At 37.1% G+C, this 14,358-nt stretch overlaps 1 protein-coding gene across 3 annotated transcripts in view; it reads left to right on the top strand.

The window, feature by feature from the left end:
• Positions 1-14,358, top strand: part of Zfpm2 (zinc finger protein, FOG family member 2) — a 405,201-nt gene that overhangs the window by 105,359 nt on the left and 285,484 nt on the right. For all 3 annotated transcript variants that reach the window (XM_075961085.1, XM_075961086.1, XM_075961084.1), the window contains one exon: positions 3,764-3,865. In XM_075961085.1, the coding sequence (XP_075817200.1) occupies positions 3,764-3,865 (102 nt within the window). The remainder of the gene's footprint in view (positions 1-3,763; positions 3,866-14,358) is intronic.

Below are 14,358 nucleotides of genomic sequence, written 5' to 3'. Positions count from 1 at the left end.
AAATCTTAAAAAGTAATGATTAAAAAGATTAAGTCCATTAAACCTTTCATCTTAGTGTATAAGCATAATGAATAAATGGAGACTTAATGTGAGAAAGAGAAAGTGACTCTCAGACCATATCTTGCCGTCTTTGTGGCTTGCCATGTAGACGATGTCTGCCGTATCCTTTGTTGCTCCTCTCTGCTGGCACGGATCAGACCCAGGACCTTACCTGTACTGAGCACATCCTCCGCTTCTGAGCTACACCTGGAGCACCAGGGTTATATTCTTAGATGTTAAATTATAATCTTGGAGTCAGGAAAACATGGGATTTAATCTCGTCCCCGACGCTTTCCGTGTTGGGGAGTCCCCTCACTTCTCTATCCCTTAGTTTGTTTTTCTGAGGTATCAGAACACTGATTCCTGACAGGGCTGATAAGACAGTGTTAATGCAGCTCTTAGCAAAGTACACAGCGCGGAGCAGGGTTCAAGATGTGGTGGCCCTGTTGAGGTACAGCTTGGAAACTGACCTTCGGAGAAGACTTGCACCTTGCTAATAATTCTGACTTCAACAGTTGGCTTCTGGAAAGTGTGTAAACCAATATAAAATAAACACTGGCCTATTTTATTTTCTATATTTATATGCATCATTGCAGATGAGTCAATTTCTCTATTCTGTTCCTTCTTTTAGAGAACATAAAAACGACTAAAGCCTTGTGGTTTTAACGTATTATTCCATCTCAGATTTAATTTTTGTGGTGAGATATGCAGTAGACTTCCCAAGTTTATTAAACATCTCCAGAGAGATGCAAAATGAAACAGTTATAATTGTGTATAATTAGCTATTTTAACAATGGCTCAAATCAGAGTCATCAATATTTAGCCTTGCTCCAGATGTTGGGGCAAACGAAATGGAAGCATTGCAGTCTTGATTGGGCAGCTAAGTGACATTTAGTGAAAGAACTTGGCGATTTGAAATTATAAACTCACTCAAGCCCTTAATCAGCTAAATTAAAATGTTTCGTTTTGAGCTGTTCAGTAACATGGAATCCAAATACCTGCTGATGTGTTCTGTCATCCCGCATCTCTTAGACACTCCTAGACACTGGTGAAGTGATCACGGCGAGTCTGTCCTGTGCCTGATGAGGAACATCACGTAACAACCACAGAGAAGATACAGCCTTAAGACTTCCCTTCAGTACCTTCCAGCACCCCCAAACCCACTCTCAGATCACGACACATCCTAGTTGGACCTCTTGCAAATTTCATGCCTGCCTTTTGTGTGTCTAGTGTTATGATATGTCCTCTGTGGCCTGCTTTGAGGAGACAGCTCCCTTTTCAGTCTGAATGTTGTTTCCAGTCATGTGTCTTTAGACACAAATCCATAATGTAGAGAAGCCTTAGATTTTATGTTCTTAGAGGCCAATACAGTGTCTGCAACTTAAAAGGCATCATTTTAGTGACTTGGTCCTTATATGGCCAGAAAGCATCCAAGTTCTTCTGTCCTAAGAGGCATTGGAGAGGATGCTGAGGTGGGGACATGGGAGAACACTGAGCCGGAGCTGAAGGCTAATCTCTCTAGCAGTTGGAAACTATCAAGGAAAAAGGGGATCTTTCCTGGGCAAACACCTGGCCTTTCTCTCCTTCTGCACTCTGTCCTCCAATCTGCTGTTACTGCTTGCTCTGGCTGATTGCAGCCAGAAGCCAGAAGATAAGGAAGCTCACAGAAGTTAGCTCCACATCTCACGAAGTAGGGGGAAAAGAAAGGAATGTCAATCTAGTCCAGCAAGAAAGGTCAAGTAGGAAAGATCCAGCTCATGGGAGATTCTAAGATTCTTTGTCCTAGCTAACAGGATTCTGGTTCCACCAGCCTTCTCACTGTATGGCATTAGTTCAATGTTTACTCACAGGCAGGAAATCATGCTGGAAATTGGATAAAAGGAATGGCCTTGGCCTAATCTATCAAGGGAGATGATGTGAGCCTCCTGCTTACAAAACCTGAATCTCTTTTTGTCTTGATAGAGGTAACTTGAAGGGGAGGGAACAGGTTGGCAGACTGAAAGCCAGTTGGTTAGGTCAAGGCTATCAGTAATTAGATGTCATCAAGCCTGCTTGTATACACAGACTGAGAGTAAGCCTTGTCTGGTCCTGAGAATTGAGAGCAGAGCATTCCTCTTTGATCTCCAGAAGATAATTGGTTGGTGTGTTTATGCTCTTAGATGCAACCTGCAAGTGAAGTGTAGAATATTGGGACACCACTCTATTATTGAGCCTCTGTGCCTTTCTTGTGTTTCCGTGGCCTCGTGCTACACTCTCATTTGAGAATGTGCTCTCCGTGATGACTTCTACAATCCCAATAAGGAACTCACTTTCTGCACAAAGCCCATTGAGCCTATCGTAGCTCCTTAATCACAGAAGATGCCCAATACGTACCTTCGGGAAAGGGTGGATACGTTCATCAATGTTCTTTCTGACCATGCTAAAAGCCAGTCAGCTTCTAAAGAGTTTCATGAGGTTTACGGTGTTATAAAAGGTGTACTTTATTCTGTATCATCAACCAAAGTGGCTTTGTTGCACTGAACACAAAAAAGTGGTATTTTTTTTTTATTCTTAAAGAATGTATTTCAGCTTTTCTCATTCTCCTTACCTTTATTCCAGGTTTTAGAATTAATTCCTATATTGAATTTACAAGTGGGGAGAGGGAGAAGCAAAACCTATAATGTTTAAGGATCAAATCTTATACTCACATCACATTAATGTCAAGGATAGTAATGGTTTTCTAAATTTTATACCTTAAGTGTTGATCTTAAAGTTAACAAGATATAGTACATTTTTATATTTTGTATAGAGATTCAAATTCAAATAGATATCTGAATGACTGGGTGGAAAGTAACTATAGGATGCTTCAAAGAAAGGTAGACAGGTCATTTAAACTTAGATGTTAGCACGTTTAGGTTCAAAATCGTATAGGCATGACTTCAATATTGTTTTTGTTTGTGTCTTTGCACTGCACCTCTTGGTATTTATAATATTATAAAATTAAGATACTTAAATCTATAGTTTTTCCTTTAAAATGCAGTTGTATTGGTGATGTTTCCTCTTTCACTGCATCTCAATTCTTTTCAAGACATACAGGGTCTGTTTGTTTGTTCCTTGCTTGCTTGCTTTTACTTTTCTTGTGAAGTGAAAGCATAAAATTATGAAAACTCACCACAGTCATCCAAGCATACGTTTAACTTCACGGTGTCTTCTGTTGGGATGAATGGAGTCACCAGATTATATCACATGCTAGTCATTCAATTGGGGCTCTTATAACTTCTCTTTAAGAGAAATAACACCAAGTTTTAGAAGCATAACACAGGAAGAATAGAAGTCTTCCAATAATGTAAACTCACTCCTAGACAGGAATGCACTTTACTCTATATTTAATTTGGTTTTCTGTATTTTTATTACAATTTGAAAATAAGGTCACTATGGCTTTTTTTGTATTCAAGGTATTCAGAAAAACTATACATTTCTATCTGATTTTTTCTGATATAATAATAGTAACTCCAAGGTGAGATGTGTATGCAAATGTTTTTCATCATTTACAGCGCTTAACTTCAGTTACCCACTGACAAATATTCATAGCTTTCTTTAATTTTAAGCTACAATAGATATCAAAATTATTACTTGTGGACATTTTCGCCAGTGAACTAGAAAAAATGTGGAAAGACATTTCCTTACCAGATTTCAATGTCACAGAACTTTAGTCATTTCTCCTTTCTCTGTTGATGTGTTTCAGCTGATGATGAAGGATCCCAGCAACCAGCAGAATCAGATGGGGACAAGCATTCTGACAAACCCGGGCAGCCTGGAGTAGACACAGAGGATTGGGATGGCCCAGGTAGAATGGTGAACAGTACATTCAACCCTCTTTCACGTTTTAGCAGAATCTCACCTTTTCCCCTCTAAATTTTAGCCTGGAAGGGGAGATGAGAAAATAAAATACAGACAGCTTGTAAAACTTAAAACAAAAGTTCAACTTGAATTTAAAATCATACATGGACTTGTGTGTGTGCATGCATGCTGGTGTTATAGGAGTTTGAGGAAATATCATGATTTAAATAAGAAAACTTTAAAAACCAGCGTCATCTCAGCTTGAAATCTCTGTCTTTTCTTCTTTCATTCTTACATCAAGTTAGTCAATTCTATTTGCTTGCTCTTTCAACAGAGAATCATTTAGCTACATCCAAACTCAAATCAGACTCAGTTTGAAAGCTTGCAAAGCAGACAGTAACAATAATACTTCAAAGAGCTGTCGTTTCCGTTTAGTTCCATTGTGAGTTACAGATGGGGCCTCAGCATTTATTTAGACACTGAGTCACGATTCATAGATTTTTCTCCTCTGATTCAATGTTCTAGCAACATGGTCACCTTTATTAGTCAAATTAAATTGGCTCTTAAAAGGTTTTGTATTTGTTCATTTTAGGCAAAACAAAAGGCTAATCAAAATTTAATATGAATAAAAGTCATAAATATATACTTCTTATAATCACGCTGCAGGAAATAACCTTATTGATTATTGTTGAGAAATTTATGATGCACTTATAAATGGAGACCATTGTCTTTTAGGATTTTAGGTTAGAAGTGAGTTTCGAAATAGTTTCAGCCTTAATTTCTGAAGCAGTAAGTACCCTTTTTTTTTCATTAAGAACGATCGCTATATTTCAATCCCATTTTCACCCTTGCATGACTTTGCAAATTGCTCTCTGCTGTGCAAGGGAAGGAGAGGAAATCCACTGGTAATTTTCTGAAGCCAGCAGCTGGAAAATATAATGCAAACAAAAATGAAGATGCAGTATATTGATTATTATGATGTCATTTCTAATGTTATTCATGATACATACAAATGTTAGCAGTCTGCACACTAGAGCATCATGCCGTACAAGACTCTGCATGCAATTTTATTATATTTTAAAATACTATAGAACCATGTTTTAAGATATTTTAATGCACTGATTTAAATGCAAACTTCTGGTATTTGTATTTTCTTGTGTATTTTTTTCTGACTTTTCAATGTGGGGCAATTTCCTTAGAATAATTGGAAAGTAATTTTTAAAAAAATACCTTAACTTTATTATGAGGCTTCCGTACAACATGAAAAGAAAACAGGATCTTTTATTTTATATTAATAGGATTAAATATTTGTATTTTGAAAGTATTGTGCCTATCCGGTTAGACTGGGCAGGTTTACATGTTTCTATTTTGATATATCAGTCACACAACTGCTTTGGACACACTTGTGGAATCCAACTTGCCTTTCCAGTTGTAAGACAATAAGAAAGCAACAGTGTCCTAAGCTGCTGAGCATGCACAGCAAAGCTAATGCCATGTTTGGGAAGCTTTTGCAGAAAGGATACTGTTGTCAAGGAAACATTAATAATAATTGGAGGTGTTGAGTAGAGGATGGTGCTTGTGAAATGAAGTCGATGGACATGCTACAGGTGTGCTGTTTAGTTTCCGTTTAAATTAACTTCCGTATTTTACTGAATATATTTTTTATGTTGTGGATTTGGTCTAGACATTGCTGTGTTCTGTATTATCTATGTAGTGGTACAACAAAACTTTAATGGAAAAATACATGTCTTTTTCATGCTGATAAAACCCCACCCCTTTTTTGTTCGCTGACATTTGTTGGCACTTTATACCTGTATGGAAGAGAAAAACTTCCAGGTTTTGGTGACAGTTCCAAACACAGTAGCTTGTGTATCTGGATTCCAAACTATGCCCTAGGTCAGGATTAGCTCCCTTCTTGACTTGTCAATATCTAGCTGGGAGATCTGTGGAACACTGCTTAATTTCTTGGAGCTTCATGCATTTGTAAACTCTAAAAAAGATTACAGACTCCTCCAAATCTGCAGCAGCTCATAATCATAAGGCGCTAATGATTTTTTCCTTACAGTTTTGCAACTATTCTGTGTCAAAGGTTTTTAAACATCTCACAGAGTATCTAAGACCCGAAGGGGTAAAGTTAGGTGGCTCTAAACATTAGTTTTCTGTTTATTACAGATCATTGTTTGAGACATCTAGCGCTAGTACTGAGCCAGGTTGGTTTCAAGGTCTCCTAATTTCACACCTCAACTTCCCAGTGCTGATACTCATCCTAAGGTGGATAGTTTTCTATAAAAATAGAAAAGAATCAGAGGATGTAAAACTTACCGAAGGAATTCAAAGCACAGTACTGACATCATTGAAGATGGATCAGGAGTTATCTTATTTTTATGGAGTTTGATTGAAGACGACGGCATAACCTTCCTTGACAGCTGAGTTCAATAATGAATCAGCCCTGCCCGAGAGATTCTATTTTTATAAAATGCAAATCCTCCCATGTAAGAAAGTTATCCTTTGTTTGTCATTCAGAGGAAAGGAGTACTCAGTAGTCAGAAGCATTCACACCTTTGTTAACTTTTAAGTGGAGCCTAAACAATCAAAGGAAATGATGTTCGTCAGTAGTCAGGCTGCGGAGCTCTTCAGTGTTTGCAGCCCTTGTGGATGCAGCAGGAATCGTTCACGTCTGGAAAGCTAGACGCACACTCGTAGTCAGGCCAAAGTAAAAGTCATTACCTCATCATTTCAGCATTCCATATGTCTCCTTTTCAAGTCCTTTGTTTTCCTTGCTCTTAAAGATGTTATCCTGACGTGTCCTGTGAAATGTGCCATGCAGGGTTGCTGCTCGCTCTTAGTCCCGTGTTCGCAAGTTCTATCCTTACGTTGTTTGTCCTCTTTCAAAGTAGCGTCTCTTTTTCATCATCCTCATGAATTTTATGTTTTTCCTATGTTATAGGTTCTTCATTTTACCAACATCTCTATGTATTTAATTCCATGTTTAATTCTTCAATGAATATCAACTTATTGTGCATTGATGAGGAAGCATTCCAGCAGGCCGTATAAGGACGGTGCACAACACTGCCTGTACGCTGTCCTCTTGGCACGAATTTACTCCTTTAATTGATCATAGACTGGTCACTAAAGCAATAATTAAACTTCCTTTATCCTTGAAAGTAGCCCATTGTCTGCTACAGAACTGTGTTTACACAGTTCAGAGTCAGACAGACCGTGACAATAGTACTATTTATGGCCTCATATGTTGGCTTGTTAAACAGACAGTCCTCAGTTTCCTTATCTCTGGAGTGGGTATAATAATAGCTGCTGAGCAATGTCTTTATGAAGATGAACTTTGAAATGGATAGCCTGCACAGGGTTTTTGTTCCCACACTCAGGAGGATTCAGTGTTGGCCGTCTTCTTCCTCCTGCATGTTACTCCTAGGGAAATATTTTACCCGCAGTCCTCTTAAACCAGTCAATGATTGAAATAATGACCTTATTTTGGAAATATTGCTTATGTCTCTGTCTGTTTCATAAGAAAGTCTTCAGAGCTGCTTTGCAAGGCTGATCTGGAGTACTGATCTATGGACTGGGATTTAGGAATTTTGTAGCCAAGTTCAGCAGCATCCTATAAATCCATTGTCATCTCTGAGGGAAGTTTGGTGACAGCCAGGCCTCACATCAACTCAGGACGCTGACAGGTCCCATTCTTAAAATGTGACTTCTTCTCACACTTGCGGATAGCAAATAATTAATTGGCTTCTCTTTCATAATACAAAAGAATATTACCATAACGTGTATGTGAGCGTAAGGTTTCAAAACTGTGTGTTCATAGGCACCTACCCAGATAAAAATTTTGACGAAATGGCTTTTTGCCCTTTTTGACACAACTTTTATTTAAATAGCTCTTGATATTTAGGTATTAAGCGTATATGATCATATTGACAAAATGAAGCAAAAAATTCAGTCCTGAATTGACAATTTAATAAATGAAAAAAATTACTTGGTAATAACTTTTCAAATTATATATTATAAAACATAAGAACTATTTGCTGTCCATCACAGGTAAGTTATTTTGGGATAATGTCATGAGCTATATAGCAAAAACATTTTCTCTGTGTGTTTCTTGTGTGGCCTTGCTATAGGTAATGTATGGCTCAGAGCAAGTTAATACTGCCTGTGGCCCTAGTGCTTACAAATCAGGCTAATAACAATAACTCTCTCATTAATGAGATTTTACACGGAAAGCATGGAGCGCAGTGTCTCAGAAGCACTCAATAAATCACTTTTAATATTGATTTTGCTGTCATGTTGGCCATTGGGCCTCAGTAGCTGTTATGATGCTTTCCATGGATGTCTTCTTTAGACATTAGTACAGGGAAGTAATTTTGCAAAATGATCTTGCTCTGTAACTAAACATCATAAAGTTATGTTTGCTCTGCTCTTGTCTACCTGACTTGAAACATAATTCATATAAAAAATTTTTAGTGTCAATACATTTTGAAAAATAATTGGATAGGAAAAAGTTAAGTGTGTGTACTTGTTGCAAGAGACTAAACATTGTTTAGGAGATCTTTACTAAGTTACTTCTTATGCTTGTGTTCAGTACTTTGAACTGATGATGCTGATTGGGCTTTTTCTGCTTTGTGTCTAAATGAACCTTACAAGTCGGGAGCTGTTTTGCATCTAGTGGAATGCTAGCTCGAAGACCACTGTGAGACAGAAGCACCCGCCTCATGATATAGGTCCCCCATCCCCAACCCCCACCTCTTTACAGTCCAAAGAAGGGCTCGAAGATTACAGTTCTGATCTCGTTTTCTTTTTGATTGGGAAAATGTGGTAGATATAAGATCTGGGAAATGCCATTTGAAGAAAATGAACAGACACCTATGAAACATAGTTAAGCACAGATACAGTCTGACAGTAAGAAGAATATGGTGAGAAGTGGGGGAAATGGTGGAGCCACTGTGTGTTCCGCTGACAGTGAATTGGTATTATCTCTGTTATCAGATAATACAGTTATCATTAATTTTCACATTTGCATTTCAATCTTTGGAAGGAAATGACTCTTGCCGGATGAAGATAAGAGCTCTGTACCACTATAATGAACCATCATTTTATCCCAAGGCTTTGTGTCCGTATGAAAATGAGGCAAGGGAAAGAGAGAGAGAGAGAGAGAGAGAGAGAGAGAGAGAGAGAGAGAGAGAGAGAGAGAGAGGATAATTGTATACAGAGAGGCTCAAAAATATTGTTACAACTTGTCAAAAATTCCCGCAGACTTTTGAGTCTTCCGTGAAACAAGAGGGGGTAAAAATAAATCTTCTGTGGTGCACTTAAGTGGATCTCGGATTAGCGATGAAAGCCTGACTCCGTGGAGCCGAGTGCCACGTGGACATAGGGTGATGTTCTCTTCATCTTTTCAGCTCCCTTCAGTTTGCACTCTCACAAAGAATGAGGCCATGCATAAATTAAAAACAAACAAAAAATAGCAAAGATAGGTTGCACGACTGCTTGGAAACACACTTACTAGGCTATGAAGAACTGCATCGAAAGTACCATTGACTTATCACAATTTTTACCAGAGCTATTTGAGAATACAAAATAAGAATATTTTGATAATGACTTATTTTAAATTTGGCTAGCACCTAATTTGTTTATACAAGTTTAATTCAGAAATTCAAGCTAAAAGATGACTAGTTAAAATTTAATTTTCTTTAGGTAAACTTTTTTTTGCAAAGACCTTTCCCTAAAACACATCATAGAAAACAGATCGTCTTCATTTTATAACTATATCAAAGTTCCTGTATATGATAGCAAATTCCTCCTTTGAATTCTATGCTTTTGCATGAATGATAGATTCCCTCCTTTTGCAGTAGAAATTGCTTAATTAAAGTATAAATCTTACCCCATCATTAAAACTTACAAATCGATGTTCTTGTAAGACAGTTTAGTTCTGTCTCCCTGAAACTACTGGACTAAAGTTTCAAACTCTGACACTCAGCGTGTGGTGTCCTATACGACGAGAATTGTTGAGGAAATGAATAATTGATGTAGTTGGGGTCATAGAGGAGAAAGAGAATTAATTTAATCTATGTCCTTTTAAGATGTAGAACTGTAGGGGCAGGTGTAGAGACAGGCAGATGTACAAACACACACACATCCACACAGGCATGTGTACACCCACATGCACTCAGAATACACACATGTGAGCACATTTACATACACCTGTACATACACACATACACACACACAAGCACACACACATACACCCATGTATGTGCACATATACACACCTGTACACACACACACACACACACACACACACACATACACACCACTGTATTATATGGGGATGAAGGGAGGGTTGTAGGTGGTTCTTCTATAAGATACGTAATGCCAAAGATTGCTAGTACACCTGGCAAAAGCTAAAGGGGATTGTGGGATTCAGATTTTAGTGGGAACTAACCCTGCCAGTACATCGTTGATGGGCATGTAGCTTTCAAAACTGTAGGAAACTATATTACGTTATTTAAGCTAAGTTTGTTGTTTTCTCATGGCACTAACACAAAGGCGGTTACTTCCCCTAACTCCCTGTGTACAAAGTAGCAGACCTTTCTGATTGAATGAACATTTAACAAATTCTCTTGTTTTTTCTCATGAACATTATCATAATATTGGCACATTTATGAACATTGTATATCACAGGAACCGAATACAATAAAACAAATATATTGTAATAAGAACAGAGGCATGTTATTTCTTATAGAATTAAGTAGGTTGCGAGCCACGGTGTATAGGAGGTTTTTTTTTTTTTTTTTTTTTTTTTATAAACTGTGCATTGTGTAGCTGTATATTTTAGGTGTACTTTCATGTCAAAACAAGAGAGGGAGAAAAGCAAGTTAAAAGGAAAGAATAAAGCAAGAGGTATATGCTGTGTCATCTCCACACTGTTTTCCCTTTAAACAGGTTACTCTAGAAAATTACCGTATTCTTCATTCTAGGATATTTTATATTACCCTGTAAATTGAATAAAAAGAGGGAACTGGGCTCCTGAGCAATAACTACAGTAATGTGATTAAAGCAACAGTTATTTAATAGGATAGTAAAGAAGATATTTAAAAAATCATAGCCCATCATTTCTAATACCATAACTAAAGAGAACAAATATTTGTTTGCTTGTTATAGTAGTGGTCAGTTAAGAGATCCTTATAGTAGACAATCTAAGGCAGGCAGTAGCAAGGGAGTAGCTACACACTGTGTTGGGGAGCTTTTTGTCACTGCTCTTAGGGGGTGTCAGAGTTATGCAGAGGAATACGTTAGGGAAAAATCTGCATATGTAAATGTGACTTTGTGTGTTTTCTTTCACCAAGCTAAGTTTAAGCAATGTTTTTCATTGTTATATGAACGAAATAAAACATATTTATTCTCTAAAAAAGTTGTTTTTAGTGAAGACAAAGTTTTAACTATTTCAAGATATGAAAGATAATAATTTAATTTACATCTTTCCTTAAATATAAAAATAATTGTATTTTTTCATAGTAGCTTTTTACATTCTCATAAATGATGTATAATGCAGGAAAAGATGTATTGATTATGTTAGACATTTTTAAAAGAGTACAAATTATTCATTCATGTAAAACTATAATTAGAATTGTTTGGCAATAATTAATTGCCATACAATTAAAATTAATAATAATTAGTTTTCCATAGAATGGGAGTATTTCTGAAAATGTGAGAGAATCATTCTATGAACTCACATAGCTTAGCCTACCATTCCTTACTAGCAATCCATAATTAATATATATTGAACACTTTAGCATACTTCATAAGAAAATAGAGGTTGTGAGTTAACACATCCTTCTGAATTTTATTAATTCTTCACTTTTAAAAAGAAGCAATGAAATGACAGAAGTAGATGTGATGCCTAATATTTCTTGTGTTGTTGTTCTCTCCTGGACCACTGAGGATGAGACCTAGGAGCATCTCCTTGGTGAAGACCACATAGCTCATAAACATGATAATTAATTAAATTAGGCAATTTGTCAAAGTCTTGGAACCCCTGAGCTATGGAGAAGAATGGGAGAGACTTATGTGCCTATGTAAGAGTGTATGCATATGTTCACGTGTGCCTGTGTGTGTGTGTGTGTGTGTGTGTGTGTGTGTGTGTGACAGTCTTTTTTTGTTCCTGTGATAAAAGACTCCAACAAAAGCAATGCAAGGAGGGAATGACTTGTCTTAAGTAACAGTTTTAAGTAGTGCCCTTTATGGTAGGGAAGTCGAGGAGTTGGAGTTAGTTGACTTCATCCCATCCACAATCCAAAATCAAAAAGTGATGTGTGCTACTGCTCAGACCACATTTTACTGAGTCTTGCTTCCCTGCCCACAGTTAAAATAGGTTTTCCCATGTCAGGGAAAACATTCCAAACAATGCCTCCCAGGCATGCATGCCCAGCATCTACATCATCCCCCATGATGCTCATGCTGCCTGCCCCATGGCATAGATAGATACAAAATCATCAACAACATTAATCATTACACTTCATTTAGTTTTATTAGTTTGTATTTATTTACTTTGGAGACAGGGTTTCTCTCTTGTTGTCCTCAAACTCACCAGATTGATCTTGAAATCACAACAATATTCTTCAGTCAACCTTCTAAGTACCGGGCTTATAGGTGTGATTCCCTGCTCATCTAGTTTATAGTACTTAAAGTGGACAACTTAGTGTGAGGTTTTTTAAATTATATTTCTCAAGTTTCACAGTCATGGCTAATATGTACTTTTTAATTTACAGATCCCTATTCATTCATTTCCTATATTAAAGATGTGAGATTTGTCTTTTATGGAAACTTCCAATCAATGAGGTAGATAACCATGTTTTCCATAAGCTTTCTCATCTCCAGAATGGGGGAGCCATATCCTTACTCTGTAGGAGTGTGTACTCCAGAAGTAATAACTGAGAAATGTGTCTCATAGAGCAAATGCTGTCCAAGTGATTTCAGCACGGAGAAATAATGATCAACATCTTCATTCTTATCTCTAGATATTTTTTCTGTCTAAATTCATCCTGAATCTTCATCTTCTCCTTTTGATGTCTTTAAATATTGAATGCCAGAGAAATAATGAGCCCACTTATGTCTGTTTTGTTCTGAAAATTAGGGTCTTAACTTTCTTGATTAGAAAAAGAAAGAATTTACTCCAGCATTTCAGAGGAGTTTAAAAATCTACAAAATTCTAGGTGAAAATAATTCAGTCATTTCTGTTTACATTCAGCTTGTTGCACAATGGATTTGTGATGACTTAGTAAATATAAAATATAAAATGAAATAGAAATAATTAAAGTAGATGAAAGGAAACATGGGAGAGAATATAAGAGAAGCAAGGGTTGTCTTGTTATGTGTAGCTAAGCTAGAGTCTTTAATAGTTCTTCAAATTTACTTCAAAGAAAACTACAAGCTTCTTTGCAAAGATGTTTTTGTATTAATTTTTAAATATTCAATATGATTGTTAACTATGTTTTTAAAATTATAATAAACTTTTTTAAAGGATATATATTTATTTTTATTGATCTTGCCATAATAACAGCCATAATATTCCTCTAAACACACTATTAAAGGAATAGTTGACATCAACACAGAACAGAAAGTTCATTCATTTATTTGTGAGCTAGCTAACAGGCAACTAAATAAGTATCTGAATTTTTGTGATGGTACATCAACGTTTCCAACTTGGTGTGACTGAGAAACATCTAGGTGATTGGTAAAGCATACTTTTGTGTGTCCTTGAGAACACTGATCCAGTGAGTGTTTTGATGGAGTCAAAATGGGACCATGGTGGAAATGTGGAAGGCCACACCTGGTTGGCAGGTCTCTTGAGCGGTGTTCTTGGGTTGCATTGTGCTCTGGCCTGTGCCTATCCCGACTCCACTCTGCTCCCTCTGTGCAAAAGTCACTTCTCATACCAGTGCTCATTTTGCCATGACGTTATAGCCAAGTCCATATGGTCATTCTACCACGGCCTGAAAACTCTGGAACAAGGCAGAGAAACAAGCTTCCTTCTTTTGGGTTGTGTCTGTCAGGTCTGTTCACAGCATTGATGAAACTGACAATGCACTCCCGAGATCCTTCCTTTTAGTCTTCTTGTTTAAGTACAGTGAAGAGTCCCATGTCAGCTAAGAGATCTTGAGTCCATTTTTGATGAAGGAAACTGATGGGAAGTTTCTGACTTTTTAAAGATTACTTTAGGGACATGAAACATGGCTTAGCTGTTAAGATCCCTTGCTACTTTGCAGAGGACTGAAGTTCAGTTTCCAGAGCTCACATCAGAAAGCCGGCAACCACCTGTAACTCTGATTCCAAAGGTTCTCAAAATTCTTTTCACCCCCAGAGCAACTGCATGTATGTGGTAAACATACAGACAAATACACACAGACACAGACACAGACACAGACACACACACACACACACACACACACACACACACACACACACACACGAAGCAAATTATTTTAAATG

Source organism: Microtus pennsylvanicus, chromosome 2 (genome assembly GCF_037038515.1).
Source record: "Microtus pennsylvanicus isolate mMicPen1 chromosome 2, mMicPen1.hap1, whole genome shotgun sequence".
Classification (NCBI taxonomy): Eukaryota; Metazoa; Chordata; class Mammalia; order Rodentia; family Cricetidae; genus Microtus; species Microtus pennsylvanicus.
This window is presented reverse-complemented; position numbering and strand designations above follow the sequence as displayed.